Below are 14552 nucleotides of genomic sequence, written 5' to 3'. Positions count from 1 at the left end.
ATCATTAATGATATGCATTGCTTCCCAGCCAGCTGGTGCTTTGCCATCCTATGCCTGTCAGGAGATTGGCAGTGTTCCAATTCAAGGCTGCTCCTGAAATAGAGCCCAACCACAGGCACACTAGCAAGTGTGACAAACCTTTGTAGCAACTAAAACTTTTGGTCGTTAGCTGCAGCATAATCCTAGCTAACTACTTTGACATCGAGAGGTTATAAGAGAAAACTTTCCTACTAATTCAGAGCAAGCAGCCTATCATTTGAAATAAACTTTGGGGCTTTTTTGGGGAGGGGGGCTGGTCCAGTGTGTGGACACTGTCCTTGAACATTGTTTTGCTCAAGGCTAGCATTCTACCACTTGAGGCATAGTTCCATCTTTTTTTGGTTGGGCGTAGGATTTGAACTCAGAGCCTGGGCACTGTCTCTGGGCTCTTTTGCTCAAGGCTAGCACTCCACTTTGAGCCGCAGCACCACTTCCGGGTTTTTTGTGGTTCATTGGAGATTAGGTCTCAGACTTTCCTGCCTGGGCTGACTTTGAACTGCAATCTTCAGATCTCAGCCTCCTGAGTAGCTAGGATTATACCAGCACCCAGCTAGTTCCATTTGAAGGCTAATTGGAGATGACTCTAATGGATTTTCCTGCCCAGGACAGCTTTGAACCTTGATCCTTAGATCTGTCTCCTTAGTAACTTAGCTAGGATTATTTATAGGCATGAACCACCAGCATCTATATGAAATATGAACTTTCAAAACATTTGAGGTCAGACAAAATTCTCTTGTTGAAAGCCTAACAGGTTTAAATAGCACCTGTACAGAATAAACAAGTTGCCCTGGGCCAGACCTACCTAGACAGTCATACTCCTTCCCATCATCCTTTCTTCTAGATCCAAGTCACACAGCTAGAAAGGAAGAATAACTATCTCCACAGGTGGTTAAGATTGAGAACACTTACAACTATGCTACGCAAAAGCACAAGTGGGCCAGCAGGAGCAGCACTGCTTGGAATGTGAATCTTCAGGTCCACTCCAGTCTGCTCAGTTACAGACTATCCTACACAGGATAGATGTGGAGATCAAGTCTAAACTTAAGGTTATATCTAGTCCCTACTTTATAAACTGAGGTGGAAAGAGCTCCCTACTTACTCTTATCTATTCTCACATCTACCACTTTCCAAGCACGGAATGAATATCCCAGTGCTGCTGGAGAAAGTTTTATTTTTGTGGTTGTGGGGCCTGAACTCTGGGCCTGGGCACTGTCCCTCAGCTCTTCAGCTCAAGATTAGTGCTCTACCACTTGAACCACAGCACCACTTCCAGTTTTTCTGGTGGTTAATTGGAGATAAGTCAGGGTTGGCTTTGAACTGCAATCCTCAGATCTCAGCCTCCTTAGTAGGTAGGATTACAGGCATGAGCCTCTGGGGCCCGACTAGAGAAAGTTTTTAAACATGAATACTTTAGTCCATCTTTGTTACAACTGTTAAACCCAAAGATTACATCATTATATACTATGACCCACTTTTCCATAAACAATTATGAAAGCTATGATTAGCTTTGTAAACAACTTTGCTGTGTCCACACAGATCAGTGTCACCAAAAAAAGAAACTATCTACTAGGCAAACAATTTTATTAACCTTTGTTTCAACCTTTATTCCCAGGCTTTATCAGCTTCATTAGCTGCAAAGAATGAATTTTGTATAAGCAAAAACTGAAAAGAGCTGCAGTGTCCAGGGGGCTTGGGCTTAAAAATATTAAGAGATCTAGATTTTATCAGACCCATAAACAAAAGAATTTTAAAAAGCAGTCATATTATAAAATAGCAGCTCCTGTAACGTCTTCAAGTTATATCTTCTTCAGAAGTTGACTCAATTCAGTTTGCCTCATTCTTAGAAGCCTCATCAAAATTCTCCACAAGATCTAGAAAAGGGGAAAAAAAACAATTCTAAAGTCAACCTCCAAATAATTACAGTTTGATAGGTGATAAATGCTATAATTTAAAGGTGTCATTTTTAATGAGACTGTTATCCATTTGACATTGCAAAGTGTGTTTTAGAGCTTTTGTGTAAATTGACAATAAGCATCTTGCTTACAGAATGTCTTTCTCCTAACACCCCCACTACAAGAATTAAACAATATGGGCTGGGAAGGTGGCTCAGTGGTAGAGTGCTTGCCTTGCATGCATGAGGTCCTGGGTTCGATTCCTCAGCACCACATAAACAGAAAAAACCAGAAGTGGTACTGTGGCTCAAGGGGTAGAGCACTAGCCTTGAGCTGAAGAGCTGAGGGAAAGCACCCTGGCCCAGAGTTCAGGCCCCATACACTGATCGATGAGTATGTGTGTGGTGTGTGTGTGTGTGTGTGTGTGAAGGTATGTATATGAAATACCACACCATACACTTTAATATTTCCTTGGTTCCTATGAATTCCTGTCTGAAGGATTCAAAGTGTCAGTATTTATGAATCCCCTGTCCAATACAAATTTGCTTTACATCAAGGTAAATTGGCTAAAGGTGGTGGTACATGTCTGAAAGGCAGAAGACTGAGTCACACTGGACTACACTGTGTGACCTTTCCCCTATAAAAAGAATCCAAGTAAATTATCCAATAATGAGAAAAATGCCTCATGGCTGCCAAAGGAGTTGTTCTGCCTCAGATTTTGGAACAATCGTATCCCAAGATTTTTAAGCAATTCTCCAGGTCTTCTTATAAATTCAGGGATTCCTAGGTAACTTATGGTGTGTAGTTAGTTATACTTAGATTACAATATATGTAATTATTTGTATCTCCAGCAGAAATAAGCCCAAACCTAACTCCTAGTTAATTAACACATTATTTTCCTCATTCTAAGTGAGGTGTTTATTGCTCACCCTCCCTTCAATTATCCTACCCAAGGTAACTGGACCTGAAAAGCCCCTTATTCTCCCTTGCTATAGTTCTCTATGTTACACTACAGTGAAAGCTTTACCTGGAACTTCATCATCATCATCCTCGCCAGTAGCAAGTGGTGCTTTTCCATCCACAGCTGTACAAGAGAAACACACATGTAACATATATATCCCTACATTCTCAACATACATCAACCAAATGAACAAATATCAAACGTATATTCATATGACAAATGAAATCGAGATTTCACCAAGTACCAAATATGAAATTGAGATTTCACCTAAGAACCAAATAACGTGACATTCTGATATGTACTAATGACCACCATATAAGTAATAGCTAATACAAATAATAGCTAACAAAAAATTTCCAGCTATTCTTTGAACTCTTCTGGCCAACCACAGTTCTTAAGAGCACATTACCTACACAGCAAAATGATGGTTAAGACTTATATTGGGGAGGTGTAAAAGCAAGGCCATCTTCTCAAGTATCTTTATTCAGAACTTACTCAAAAAACATTTACTGAAATAACTCTTAGTGAAGCATCCACTTTTATCACACAAAATGTGAACTATAAACTACACCCGAGAGTTAAGATTACATAGTATCTTCCCTATATCGATACTTGGTGGGATACTTCAAAAGCCTATTTTTGTCCTGAAAAGCTAAGACTAATACCTTTAAATGTTTATGTGACAAAAAAAAATGCAAACCAACGCATAGTTTGTCAACTCATGGAAAATCATGGTGACTAAGTAAGTCATAAACCTCTTCTACCTTGCTTCTGTATTCAAATTTTAAAGGAAAAACTTAAAGTTACTACATCCCCTAATATACACTTCCTCAACTCATTTTCTTCCATGAACAAAATCCCACACTGTAATTTTAAAACACCAAAATACTGGCAGGTTATCTCTTTAAAATTAGTAAGATTTCTGATACAATGAAGAAATCCAAAACTACAGTCATAATTTATTGTGTGTCCAAATAACTAGAAGAGTCCAGGTCTCAATACAAAAATGACATGTAAATGGAAATACTAATTATGTAACGTATTTTAATAAATTCCAAGTTATGTTGCTAGCAACAAACCCAAAATTAACATTTTAATAATTTCCAGCTAAAAAGGTAAAAAGCATCAGTCTGATTCAAAATAAGCAAACTAGCTAAGTGGTCATAGCAAATGTAAACACTGTAAACACTGGCTTAAAATCAGTTACAAATTTTCCAAGTCTAAAGAAATTCTTAGCAAGTCTGACCCCTGAGATCAAAGAAACAAGTTATTCTAGTTACCCCCAGTAAATTCCCTGTTAGAACACTCACATTGTTTGGGCAGAGCTTCAGCCAGTCTCCTTAAACTAGTCAGACTGTCTGCACCAAGCTGGTTCAAGATGCTGGGAAGCATTTCTGTCAGCTGCTTTGTCTCAGCATGGCCTGTAATGGTGAAAGTATTTGCTGCCAAAGATGCCTGAACTTTAGGGTTGTTAAAGTGGATCACTGTTCCTTGGTTTGTAAACATATTCACCTATAAAGAAAAAAATAAATCAGCAATGTCCACCAAAGTCTCTTTTTATTAAACAAAAACTCAAGTCTGGCTAATGAATTTAGTATTTCACTTTGAAGCATAGGTAAACATTTTCCTGGACTCTAATGTGCAATCAAGTAACTTACAGACTTAACTATCTCCCCAATCTTCATTTATAGGATAGAAGCATAGGACAGGAGGTGGGACTAATGCTTACAGTGCCAGCCAGGAAGTAAAAGCTGAGTGAGAGGAAGGAGGCCCTGAGATCCCCCAAATGGGGAAGAGAGTGCAGAAGCATGTCTAATACTTTGCTAACAAATGAGAATTGATGCATAGACATCAGAACATTCTCCAGCCAAATTTTGTTTTGATATTTACCTCCTCAATACCAGAGATATTGTTCACTCCTAACTTCTTTAAGGAGAACTGAAGTTTTTTGTCATCTGCTGTAGCTGTTCTATGAACCACCTTCTTCTTTCTACGAGCAGTTCCCTAGTAGGAGAAAAGAACAAAAAAGTACATTCATACAATAGAAATAAACAAACATCAAAGAGGAATAATTTCTAATTCAGATCTTTGGTTCTATATTATACTATACTATAATCACAAACTACAGTTGAACAGATGAGATAAAGATGGAAGAAAAATAGATGAAAGGAAATCTACAAATCCTTAATGAATTCTAGTACTTTCATTTTGTCAGGTATGGAGATCTTTTCAAAGTCCTAGTAACCAAGTCCTTTTATAAAGTCTAGGTGTTCAAAGTAGACAGTCACAGGAAAGACATGTGTATGATGCAATCACATGAATGTGTACATACACTTCTGTAATACCTAAGGTCCCCAAGATCTGTCTGGCATCTAATATGCTGCTCTTGAACATACCTCCTTAATCAGGTAAATCTCTTCTGCTCTTCAAATACGCTATGATCTAGAGCATGCATGTGTCATTCCTCTCTTCCCCTAACATCTATGTAGCTCCTCCCTTACACATATTTCTGCTCTTTGTATCACCAGGTCTTTCTCAACCACCCAATATAAAACAACCAAACCCAGACTCACTCATTCTATGCTGGTTTACTTTTCCTTCTTCATTATTCCTAAGTCAAAAGACAATACAATATCTATCTGCCCTCTCTAGAATGCAAGCTCCCAGAAGCCTTCTTTCTGTTTAATGCTAAAAAAATTTCAGTATCTAGCTCACTGATACAGAGCTTAATCAGTAAATACTCAAGGAAATTATAAGCAGCCAACTACATCAGCCTACTCTTCTTTATCTATTACTTTCCTCTTCAAAACATTGTGTTCTGTTTCTAATGTAAATCCTACCATTAACCCCCCCCATCTTTTATTTTGCAATATTGAAAACAAGCCTATCTCCAATACAAGTTTTAAAGCCCCCACCGCATGGACTTTACACCTAGTATTAAACATAATAAAAGCTTAGACAACTCATAAGAAATATCAACAGACTAATATATACACACATTGCAGATAATCTATTTTCCAGAGATTTCTACAGGATTCTTACATAGCATACATTTCACAAGGGTAGAGATCAATTTCTTAATGACATTATTATCAATGTTTTGATTAGCTCCCAAAATAAAAGACTATTAAGATATTTATCTCCAAGTAATACCTGCTATTTTCTCTAGGGCAAAACACACCCACTGAAATTTACATCCTATGATAATGTTTTTACAATTAACAGAAATACTTTTCTGTAAGTTTTATGCTTTATCCTTTACCAGATTTAAAAATCCTTCAAAACTGCGATTTTTGAGTGGTGCCTCTGAAAACTGAAAGCCTAAAGATTAGAGTGACAAACTTGTACAGACATTACTCCTAGAACAGTATGAAAAAAAAAATGATTATTGACACCAACATGGAATACAAAAAAGGACCAGAATGAATGTGGGATGTGTTTCTGGCACCCAAAGGTGATGATATGTATCATCAACTGTGGAAAAAATAAGAAACACCTAATGTTTGTGTTGCAGGTGTAGATAGTGAAGACTACTAGCATCACCAAAAGAAAGGGAAAAAAATCCAGGATATTCACTGTTGGTCAAATCCAGTAACTTGTCAGAGCTGCATCTTAACAATTTAATCTGGACCTTGGGCTATCTCACAGCAAACTCTAGGTGAAGGCATAAATGCTTAAAGTTGGAAAAATTTAATAGGCAATAAACTTGTACTACAGAAGACTCACAAGTTTTATCAAGTAAAGACATGCTCTGTTTCACCAAGCTGCCACACCTAACTAAACACTAGGAATGTGCTAGCACAATAGAAACTATAACTAGGTATAACTACTGTATACAGTAGAGTAAGTTAGTTAGCAAGCAACTTAAAAACCAAGTTCAAAAAGAATTGGCATGAAGAGAATCAATGTCTACCAGGAAAAATCAATTAACCAAAATCTGATCCGTTAAAATTCAGTACTTTCCTCAGTTTTACCAAAATTGCAAAGTGAGAAAAGGACATCTGCTTAGGTAATATTTTCAAATTATAAGTCACTGCTGTTAAAAACTCCAAAATATATCTATTAGGAAGGTGTCAAGTATCCTAATACACAATTACCCTGAAGGGAATTCAGTATAGAAAACATTAAAGTCTTAATTTTAAAAAGGTAAAGTATAACAGGAAAAAATGTATCAAGGAACTTAAAAAAAAATAAGATGAAGATATATATAGTTCAATGTTAGTGGTTTGCCTAGCATGTGCTAATCATGTGTTACATACAACCTGGCTTCCCTCCCTAGAACAGCCAACAACAACCAAAACTCGACTTTACACAAGGGTATTGTGTGCACAATGCCTTAATTGAAATGACGGTTTTTTCCTACTGCTAAATTTAGGAAACATTTCTACTCTTATTTATACACTGTACCACTAAAGGCTACATAAATGCCATTTTTTTTTTTTTAAGTTTTAAGGATCCTTCTCTATTCACGTGCTTGCTCACCCCGGCCTCCCTCCCATTCCCCCACCCCGCGAATCCTCAAGTTAGGCAAAGTAGTGGAAGGCGATCCAAAGGGCATTTCAAAAAGAAAAAAAAAAAACAAAAAACGAGTACAACTTACTTTCCCACCAATGCGCACTTGTGCCTGCAGTTTGGCGAGTTTTTCTTGGTTCATGATAGTTTCTTTCATCTAGAAAGGAGAGGAAAAAAAAAAGCAAAAAAAAAAAAAAAAGGAAAGAGGAAATCCTCAGCGAAGAAAGAAGGTTGGGCTGGCTCTAGCATTCCATGCTCGTTATTCCCCCAGCCTCCAGCAGGAGAATGCGCACCCGACGCAGGCCCCGGGCCTGGGTCCCCCGCCCCGCTCCAGATCTCGGCTCCCACGGAGCTCGAAACCCTTCCCCCACCTCTCCCTCCGCTCCCTCCTCCTCCTCCTCCTCCCCAGGCCCACAACAAGGGCTCGGACCCGCGCCCAGCAGCACCCCCGCGCCCGGCAGCACTCCCCACCCCGGCCCCGGCCTGGCCTCGGCCTAGCCAGGGCCTAACCCGGCCCGGCCACTCTCCGCACGCCTCGCGGTACCTGAGGCTCCTGTCCTCGGGTTCCGCCGCGGGGTGGAGGAAGAGACGGCGTCGCCTCGCCCCCAGGGCCGCCGCCCCTGGCTCGACCTCGCCCCCGAGAGTCGGCCTGAGCCGGGGCGCCCGTCCGTCGCATCGCCTTCCTCTCCTCAGCCCTGTCCCTCCCTGTCTCGCTCCTTCCGGGAACTTCCCGCCCCCGTTCCCGTCCTCCTCCCACGACGGCGTCCACAGCCTTTTTTTGTACCTTGTCGGAGCGGAAATGGGGCCGCGCGGGGGATTAGGGTTGGCGCTCAGGGGGTCTCGGGCAGACCAGCTGAGATTAGGCGCACACACGCGGGGACGCAAGATGGCAGCTAGAGGGAGACAGGAAGTGACGCACGCCACTTCCGGTAAAAGTCAGGAAACTGACTTCGCCTCACGGCCACTGCGCAGTCGCAGCTCTGGTCCTGTCGGTCGGCTCCGAAACCCGCGCCAGCTCTGTGTCCCTTGTAGCCGCGGCCGGCGGGAGGCGGCCGACGGGCGCGATCCCGGCCGGGGCTGAGCCTCCCCCCCGACCTCACCCTCCCCGCTGCCCCCTACAGTCCGGGGAAAGGCCGGAGTGGTCCGAAAGCCGGCCCTCCGCCGTGTGGTTCAGTCTGTGTCCGGCTCGGAGGCGGAGGGCCGGCCTAGGCCGCTGCCCCGAGCTCGCGTCCGCCCCTCGGGCCGTGTGGACTAGAGAACTGTCAAAAACACAGACCGATCTCGCTTTTCTAAGGCGGATGGTTTGCTAGCTGCCGGGACGTGTCCAGGCTCCTTCGGAGCGGGTGGCGTTTCTAGGGATCGGGCTCCCGGTGCGGTCCCCGCCAGGCTCCCCAGTTCCCCCCCTCCAGAAGCTGTTCGGTGGAGGCGGGCGTTGTACCCGAGCCCTTCGGCAAGGTTAGCGGCGGGCTGATCGCGCCCGGCCCCGTCCGCAGGACCGTGGGACAGGCGCAAAGTCGACTCCTAGGTACTGGAGTCGGCGTGGGGTTTGGCACTGAGCGACTCAGGAAGGGACAAACTTAACCAAGTCCGCTCAAAGGAGAATTGGTGCCTGGTATGTTTGGAGAGAATGAACGCGAGCATTTGAGTTAAAAGTTGGTAAAGAACAAGCATTAAACAACCTCAAAGCCACCAATACTAAAAATGGCAATTTTTAAGAAATGCTTAGCTTTTTTTTTTTTTTTTCTTTTGGTAGTCTTAGCTATGAAATCTACTGGCACATTCCAAAAGTAAGTTCGAAATCTTAGAAAAACAACTTGCAAAAACAGACTAGTGTTAAGGGCAGAATCCTCTAAGATCAGCTTTTGCTTTGAGTACTTTTTAATGTAATTTTGTTAAAACTAGAGCCTCATTAAGAGCTTTCTCCAGAGGGACTAGGAATTTGCATTTCAGCTGTTCTGATTTAGCCGAGTTGTGTTGCTTTTCAGAATAATTGTAACAGTTACAATGTTGCCATTGGGGGGAAAGTGTTGCTTCCATTAGCAACATTGAAAAAGGTGTTTGTATTTGTAGACTTTGTGAGCCTCGTCCTAATAAGAATCTTAATAATTTTCCCAGCAGAATTTAGTTCTACAGAAAATATATCATATATAAACATTGCATATACATATATAGACTTACTCCTCTTTGTGAAAGGAATGCTTTCCTCCATGTTATCCTAGAGGTGTGTTGGGGGGAGGGGGAATGACACATTTAAAACGTATCAGCTGTCATTTTTTTTGGGGGGGGGGTCCGGTCGTGGGGACTGAACTCTCGGCCTGGGCGCTGTCCCTCAGCTCTTCAGCTCAAGGCTAGCGCTCTACCACCTGAGCCAAAACACCACTTCCGGATTTTTTTTTCTTATGTGGTGCTGGGGAATCGAACCCAGGGCCTCATGCACGCAAGGCAATCATCTACCACTGGGCCACCTTCCCAGCCCCAGCTGTCATGTTTTCTGAGATAAAATTCTACACCTGTAACTTGACACCTGACTACCTACTTTTATATGCCTGCTATAAAAATGAGATACTTTATTTTCCTTTGGTTCCCTTTTTTTCTCCTCCCTACCTCCCATTTTTTCTTCCATTTGAATGCAGTCCTCTTACTTATTTGGGGCTTATCAGCTGGCACACTAGTCAGTCTTTTTCTCTTTTTTTTTTGTAATTTTGAAGATCTGTACCATGTTATAAATGATTAAGAATTTTCAAAATGTAAGAAAGGAGGGGTGTTTACTTTGTAAGTTGTCAGGACCTTCTGATTCTGCTAATATTTATATGCCAGTCTTCAAATATAACTGTAGGTTTTTTTTTTAACCCTCTCCCCAAATAGGTACTACTTTACAATCTCAGCTCAGAAGTGCCTTTTCTAATGTGCACCCAGTATGTGGCAAGTATTGTATGGGATTGCCGTTGTGAGATACAGAGAAGCTACATTTTTAGATTGAATTGGGAATTTTTAGTAGAAAGCCAAGGACTGAAGGTGGACTCCTTTCCCAAAGATCTGCAGCCTCAAATACACTTAATATGGTTAGGAAACTGAGTTATGAGAATGAGAGGAACAGAGTAAAGAAAAAGCAGTAAACAATCCCCCCAAAAAACAGATCAACTCCACTGGAGAGCTAAAGAGGAACGCCATGGTGACCTGAAGAGAATGAGGAGCCAAGAGGCATGGTACAACATGGTGGCTGAGCTGAGCAGGGGCCTACATAGGGTCATGGTCAGGGAGCAGGGTCACAGAAAACTCAAGAGTCTAGCAAGTTCATGGCACAGGACTGGCAGGTCCAGTACCTATTGTCAAAGTCCCTGCTCCAGCCTCTAGGAAGTCAGGCACACCCATCACCTGGGGTGGGACTTCACCTTCATCCACCAAGAAGACTAAATGGCACAGTTAGACCCAGTATCCTTATTTCAGTATGAATTATTGATTCCCATACTTTGTTGCTGCTTGATGTTAAACTCATTTACCAGTGCTCAAGATGTCTCTTGCTAAACTTGAGATTAGACTCAAGGTTCATATATAGTATGTGGGGGGAGGGGTATGGGGGGAAGGCAAGGTAGAGTTCAAGCCCTACGGCTGACAAAATAAACAACAAAAAACAATAAAGAAGGCAAGGGAGGAAGAGGAGTGAAACATGTTTATTCTCCTTGGTTTATCGTTTATGATTTAATCAAAGGCCACAAATTATTTTTATCTGAGAGGTACTTGAGTTGACTTCAGCATGAGCCTATTTCTCCTGGACTATTCTATGTGGTGTTAAACAGAAACATCAATTTTAACTGAAATTCAACTTGTATATATTCCCTAAGGCATTAAAAAAGAGCATGATGCAATGAAAAACATCATAGAATATGCTACCTTTTGTGAAAGATGATATATACATATATGTATATATACACATACATACATAGTTATGTGTCACTTAATGATGGGAATGTGTTTTGAGAGATGTATTGTTAGATGATTTTATGGTTGTTTAAACACCATAGAGTATTCTTATACAAAGTAGACAACTTCAATATCATTAGGTGTTATAATTGGATGGAAGCATCCTTGTAGTAAGTACTTTGTCAATGATGCGGTAGTGAATGCCTGCAATCCCAGCACTAAAAAAGTTGAGGTAGAAAGATTATGAGTTCAAAGCCATTCTAAGCTACAGAGCAAGCTTGAAGACTCACTTGGTCTATATAGTGAGGCCTTGCCTCAAAAAAACAATAACAAAGCCGGGCACTGGTGGCTCACGCCTGTAATCCTAGCTACATAGGAGGCTGAGATCTGAGCATCGCGGTTCAAAGCCAGCCCGGGCAGGAGAGACCATGAGACTCCTATCTCCAATAAACCACCAGAAAACCGGAAGTGGCGCTGTAGCTCAGGTGGTAGAGCGCTCGCCTCTAGGAAGTCAGGCACACCTATCACCTGGGGTGGGACTTCACCTTCATCCACCAAGAAGACTAAATGGCATAGTTAGACCCAGTATCCTTATTTCAGTATGAATTATTGATTCCCATACTTTGTTGCTCGGCCTGCTTGATGCTAAACTCATTTACCAGTGCTCAAGATGTCTCTTGCTAAACTTGAGATTAGACTCGAGGGACAGCGCCCAGGCCCAGAGTTCAAGCCCCACGACTGACAAAAAAAACAAAAGGCAAAAAATGTCACACTGTGTGTGTGTATGTGTAGAACACTAACAGTAATGTTACTATTAATTATAATGTTGGTATTATGAAGTTAAAATGTTTTCTATATTACAGGATAAAGCAAATGAGTAAATGTTTTAATGTTTATACAACTAAGAATTTCTTTTAATGGATCTGTTTTTGAATTTTTGGAGATCTTTTAATAATTTAGACTAAATAACATATTTTATAATATGTTTTTATGCAATGACTTGCTGAGGCGTATATAGTCATGATTACATTCACTCCTTTTTCTTTTTCTTTTTCTTTTTTTTGGGGGTCTGGTCATGGGGCCTGAACTCTGGGCCTGTCCCTCAGCTCTTCAGCTCAAGGCTAGCATTCTACCACTTGAGCCACAGCACCACTTCCGGCTTTTTTCTTTTTGCTTATGTGGTGCTGAGGAATCGAACCCAGGGCCTCAGGCATCCAAGGCAAGCGCTCTACAACTAAGCCAACTTCCCAGCCCTCCTTTTTCTTTTAGTGGCACTAGAGTTTGGGCTCAGGACCTCATACTTGCTAGGCAGGTAGTAATCTACCACTTGAGTCATACACTCAACTTCAAATTGAGAATTACTATTTAAAAGAAAAAGACACACAATTTATTACTTTGTAAATTGTTGGCTATAGTGATTTTTTTCTTCCTGTTCAGGAAATCTTTTATCTACCTCAGGAAGATAATCATTTCTTATAGATTTCATGTATAGCTTTCAATCCACCCCTTAAGACGGAAGCCAAGGCTGTGTTTTTCTTCCCACGTGGGTTCTAGAAAAATCTTTTACAAAATCCTAGAAAGATAAGGTTTTTCTTTTCTTTTCCTTCCTTCCTTTCTCTCTCTCTTTCTTTCTTTTTTTTTTTTGGGTCCGGTCATGGGGCCTGAACTCTGGGCCTGGGCACTGTCCCTCAGCTCTTCAGCTCAAGGCTAGCTCTCTACCACTTGAGCCACAGCGCCACTTCCAGCTTTTTTCTTTTTTTTGCTTATGTGGTGCTGAGGAATCGAACCCAGGGCCTCATGCATGCAAGGCAAGGGCTCTACCACTGAGCCACCTTCCCAGTCCCTCTTTCTTTCTTTCTTTCTTTCTTTCTTTCTTTCTTTCTTTCTTTCTTTCTTTCTTTCTTTCTTTCTTTCTTTCTTTCTTTCTTTCTTTCTTTTCTTTCTTTCTTTCTCTCTCTCTCTCTTTCTTTCTCTTTTTGTTTTTTGAGGGAGAAGAGGAAGGAGACACTACTTGAGATTAACCACAAGTTACTTGCTAGGCTCCTCCACCAGCCATAAAGAAAAGTTTTGAATTACCCTCTGGTCCTGCCTCCTCACAGACCAGTGGCTGAAGCTGTCTGCACAAAGGTTTATAAATCAGCAATGAGATCATTAAATCTTGGAGAAGTCTGCTAACCACCATAGAACATAGAACTGGTAGGCAGGATGTTCATCGCTCTTTCAGATTTTCCAGGTTTTTTTTTGCAGCAGGGCTTTATTCTAATTCATTCACAAAAATAACATTGTGAAGTCAAAATCTAAATTACAGCCAACAATTCAGGCTGTGACATCTGGCTTTCCTTAATACCCCATAATCTTCGGATAATGCCTATAGAATGATACATACTTTTGGTATAAAATGTAAATTAGGTGGTAGAAAGTAACAATTTTCTATTTCCTATACGTTTACTGAATTCAAAACCTAAATATTATATTCTTACATCATTATTTCCTTGAAGAATAAAGTCTGCTTTTCTTTTGTTGTCGTTGTTGTTGTTGTGGTGGTGGTGGTGGTGGTGGTGGTGGTGTGTGTGTATGTGTGTGTGACCACTGGGGCTTGAACTCAAGTCCCAGATGCTGCCCTTTAGCTTCTTCACTCTACCACTTAAACCACAGCTCTACTGCCAGCTTTTTGCTGGTTAGTTGGTGATAAGAGCTTCACAGACTCTCCTTCCTGGGCTGGCTGGGAACCATGATCCTCAGATCTCGGCTCCTGAATAGCTATAAATGTGAGCCACTGGCTCTGTGCCAGAATACAGTCTGTTTTGTTGTAGGTTGATTGGTTGGTTGGTTGGTTGTGGGGCCTGGGCACTGTCCCTCAGCTCTTCAGCTCTAGGCTTGCGCTCTACTTCTTGAGCCACAGCGCCGCTTACAGCTTTTTCTGTTTATGTGGTGCTGAGGAATGGAACTCAGGACCTCATGCTTGCGAGGCAAGCACTCTACCACTGAGCCACCTTTCCAGCCCCTGTTTTGAGCACAGATATGTTGAACACAAGAAGGATAACATTTGCATTAAGTCTATGTTAAATTGTTATCAAAATCTGTGACTTTTGTCTATCATGGCTAACTTAAAAACTTTATCCTTCATTGCTGATTCAGAGGAGGAGCAAGTGGACACACACACACACACACATATATATGTATATATATACATCTTCTCCATTATATATATATATATTATTTTACAT

The 14552-nt window shown here is 41.4% G+C and overlaps 1 protein-coding gene across 2 annotated transcripts; it reads right to left on the bottom strand.

The window, feature by feature from the left end:
* Window positions 1–1603: 1603 nt before the first annotated feature.
* Window positions 1604–8329, bottom strand: Btf3 (basic transcription factor 3). Of its 2 annotated transcripts, none has more exons than XM_042690947.1 (6): window positions 8189–8329; window positions 7493–7561; window positions 4783–4896; window positions 4203–4404; window positions 2959–3015; window positions 1604–1910 (listed from the first exon to the last, which is right to left on the bottom strand). In XM_042690947.1, the coding sequence occupies exons 2-6, from the start codon at window positions 7559–7561 to the stop codon at window positions 1864–1866; spliced, it is 489 nt and encodes a 162-aa protein (XP_042546881.1). In that variant the 5' UTR covers window positions 8189–8329; the 3' UTR covers window positions 1604–1863. The 2 variants fall into 2 exon arrangements, with proteins under 2 accessions (XP_042546881.1, XP_042546880.1); XM_042690946.1 differs by having other exon boundaries at window positions 7949–8318.
* Between the last annotated feature and the right edge of the window lie 6223 nt (window positions 8330–14552).

The sequence above is a fragment of the Dipodomys spectabilis genome, unplaced genomic scaffold (assembly GCF_019054845.1).
Source record: "Dipodomys spectabilis isolate Male_0828 unplaced genomic scaffold, ASM1905484v1 ptg000140l, whole genome shotgun sequence".
Taxonomy (NCBI): domain Eukaryota; kingdom Metazoa; phylum Chordata; class Mammalia; order Rodentia; family Heteromyidae; genus Dipodomys; species Dipodomys spectabilis.
The sequence above is the reverse complement of the archived record's forward strand: the minus strand, read 5'-3'. Positions and strand labels throughout refer to the sequence as shown.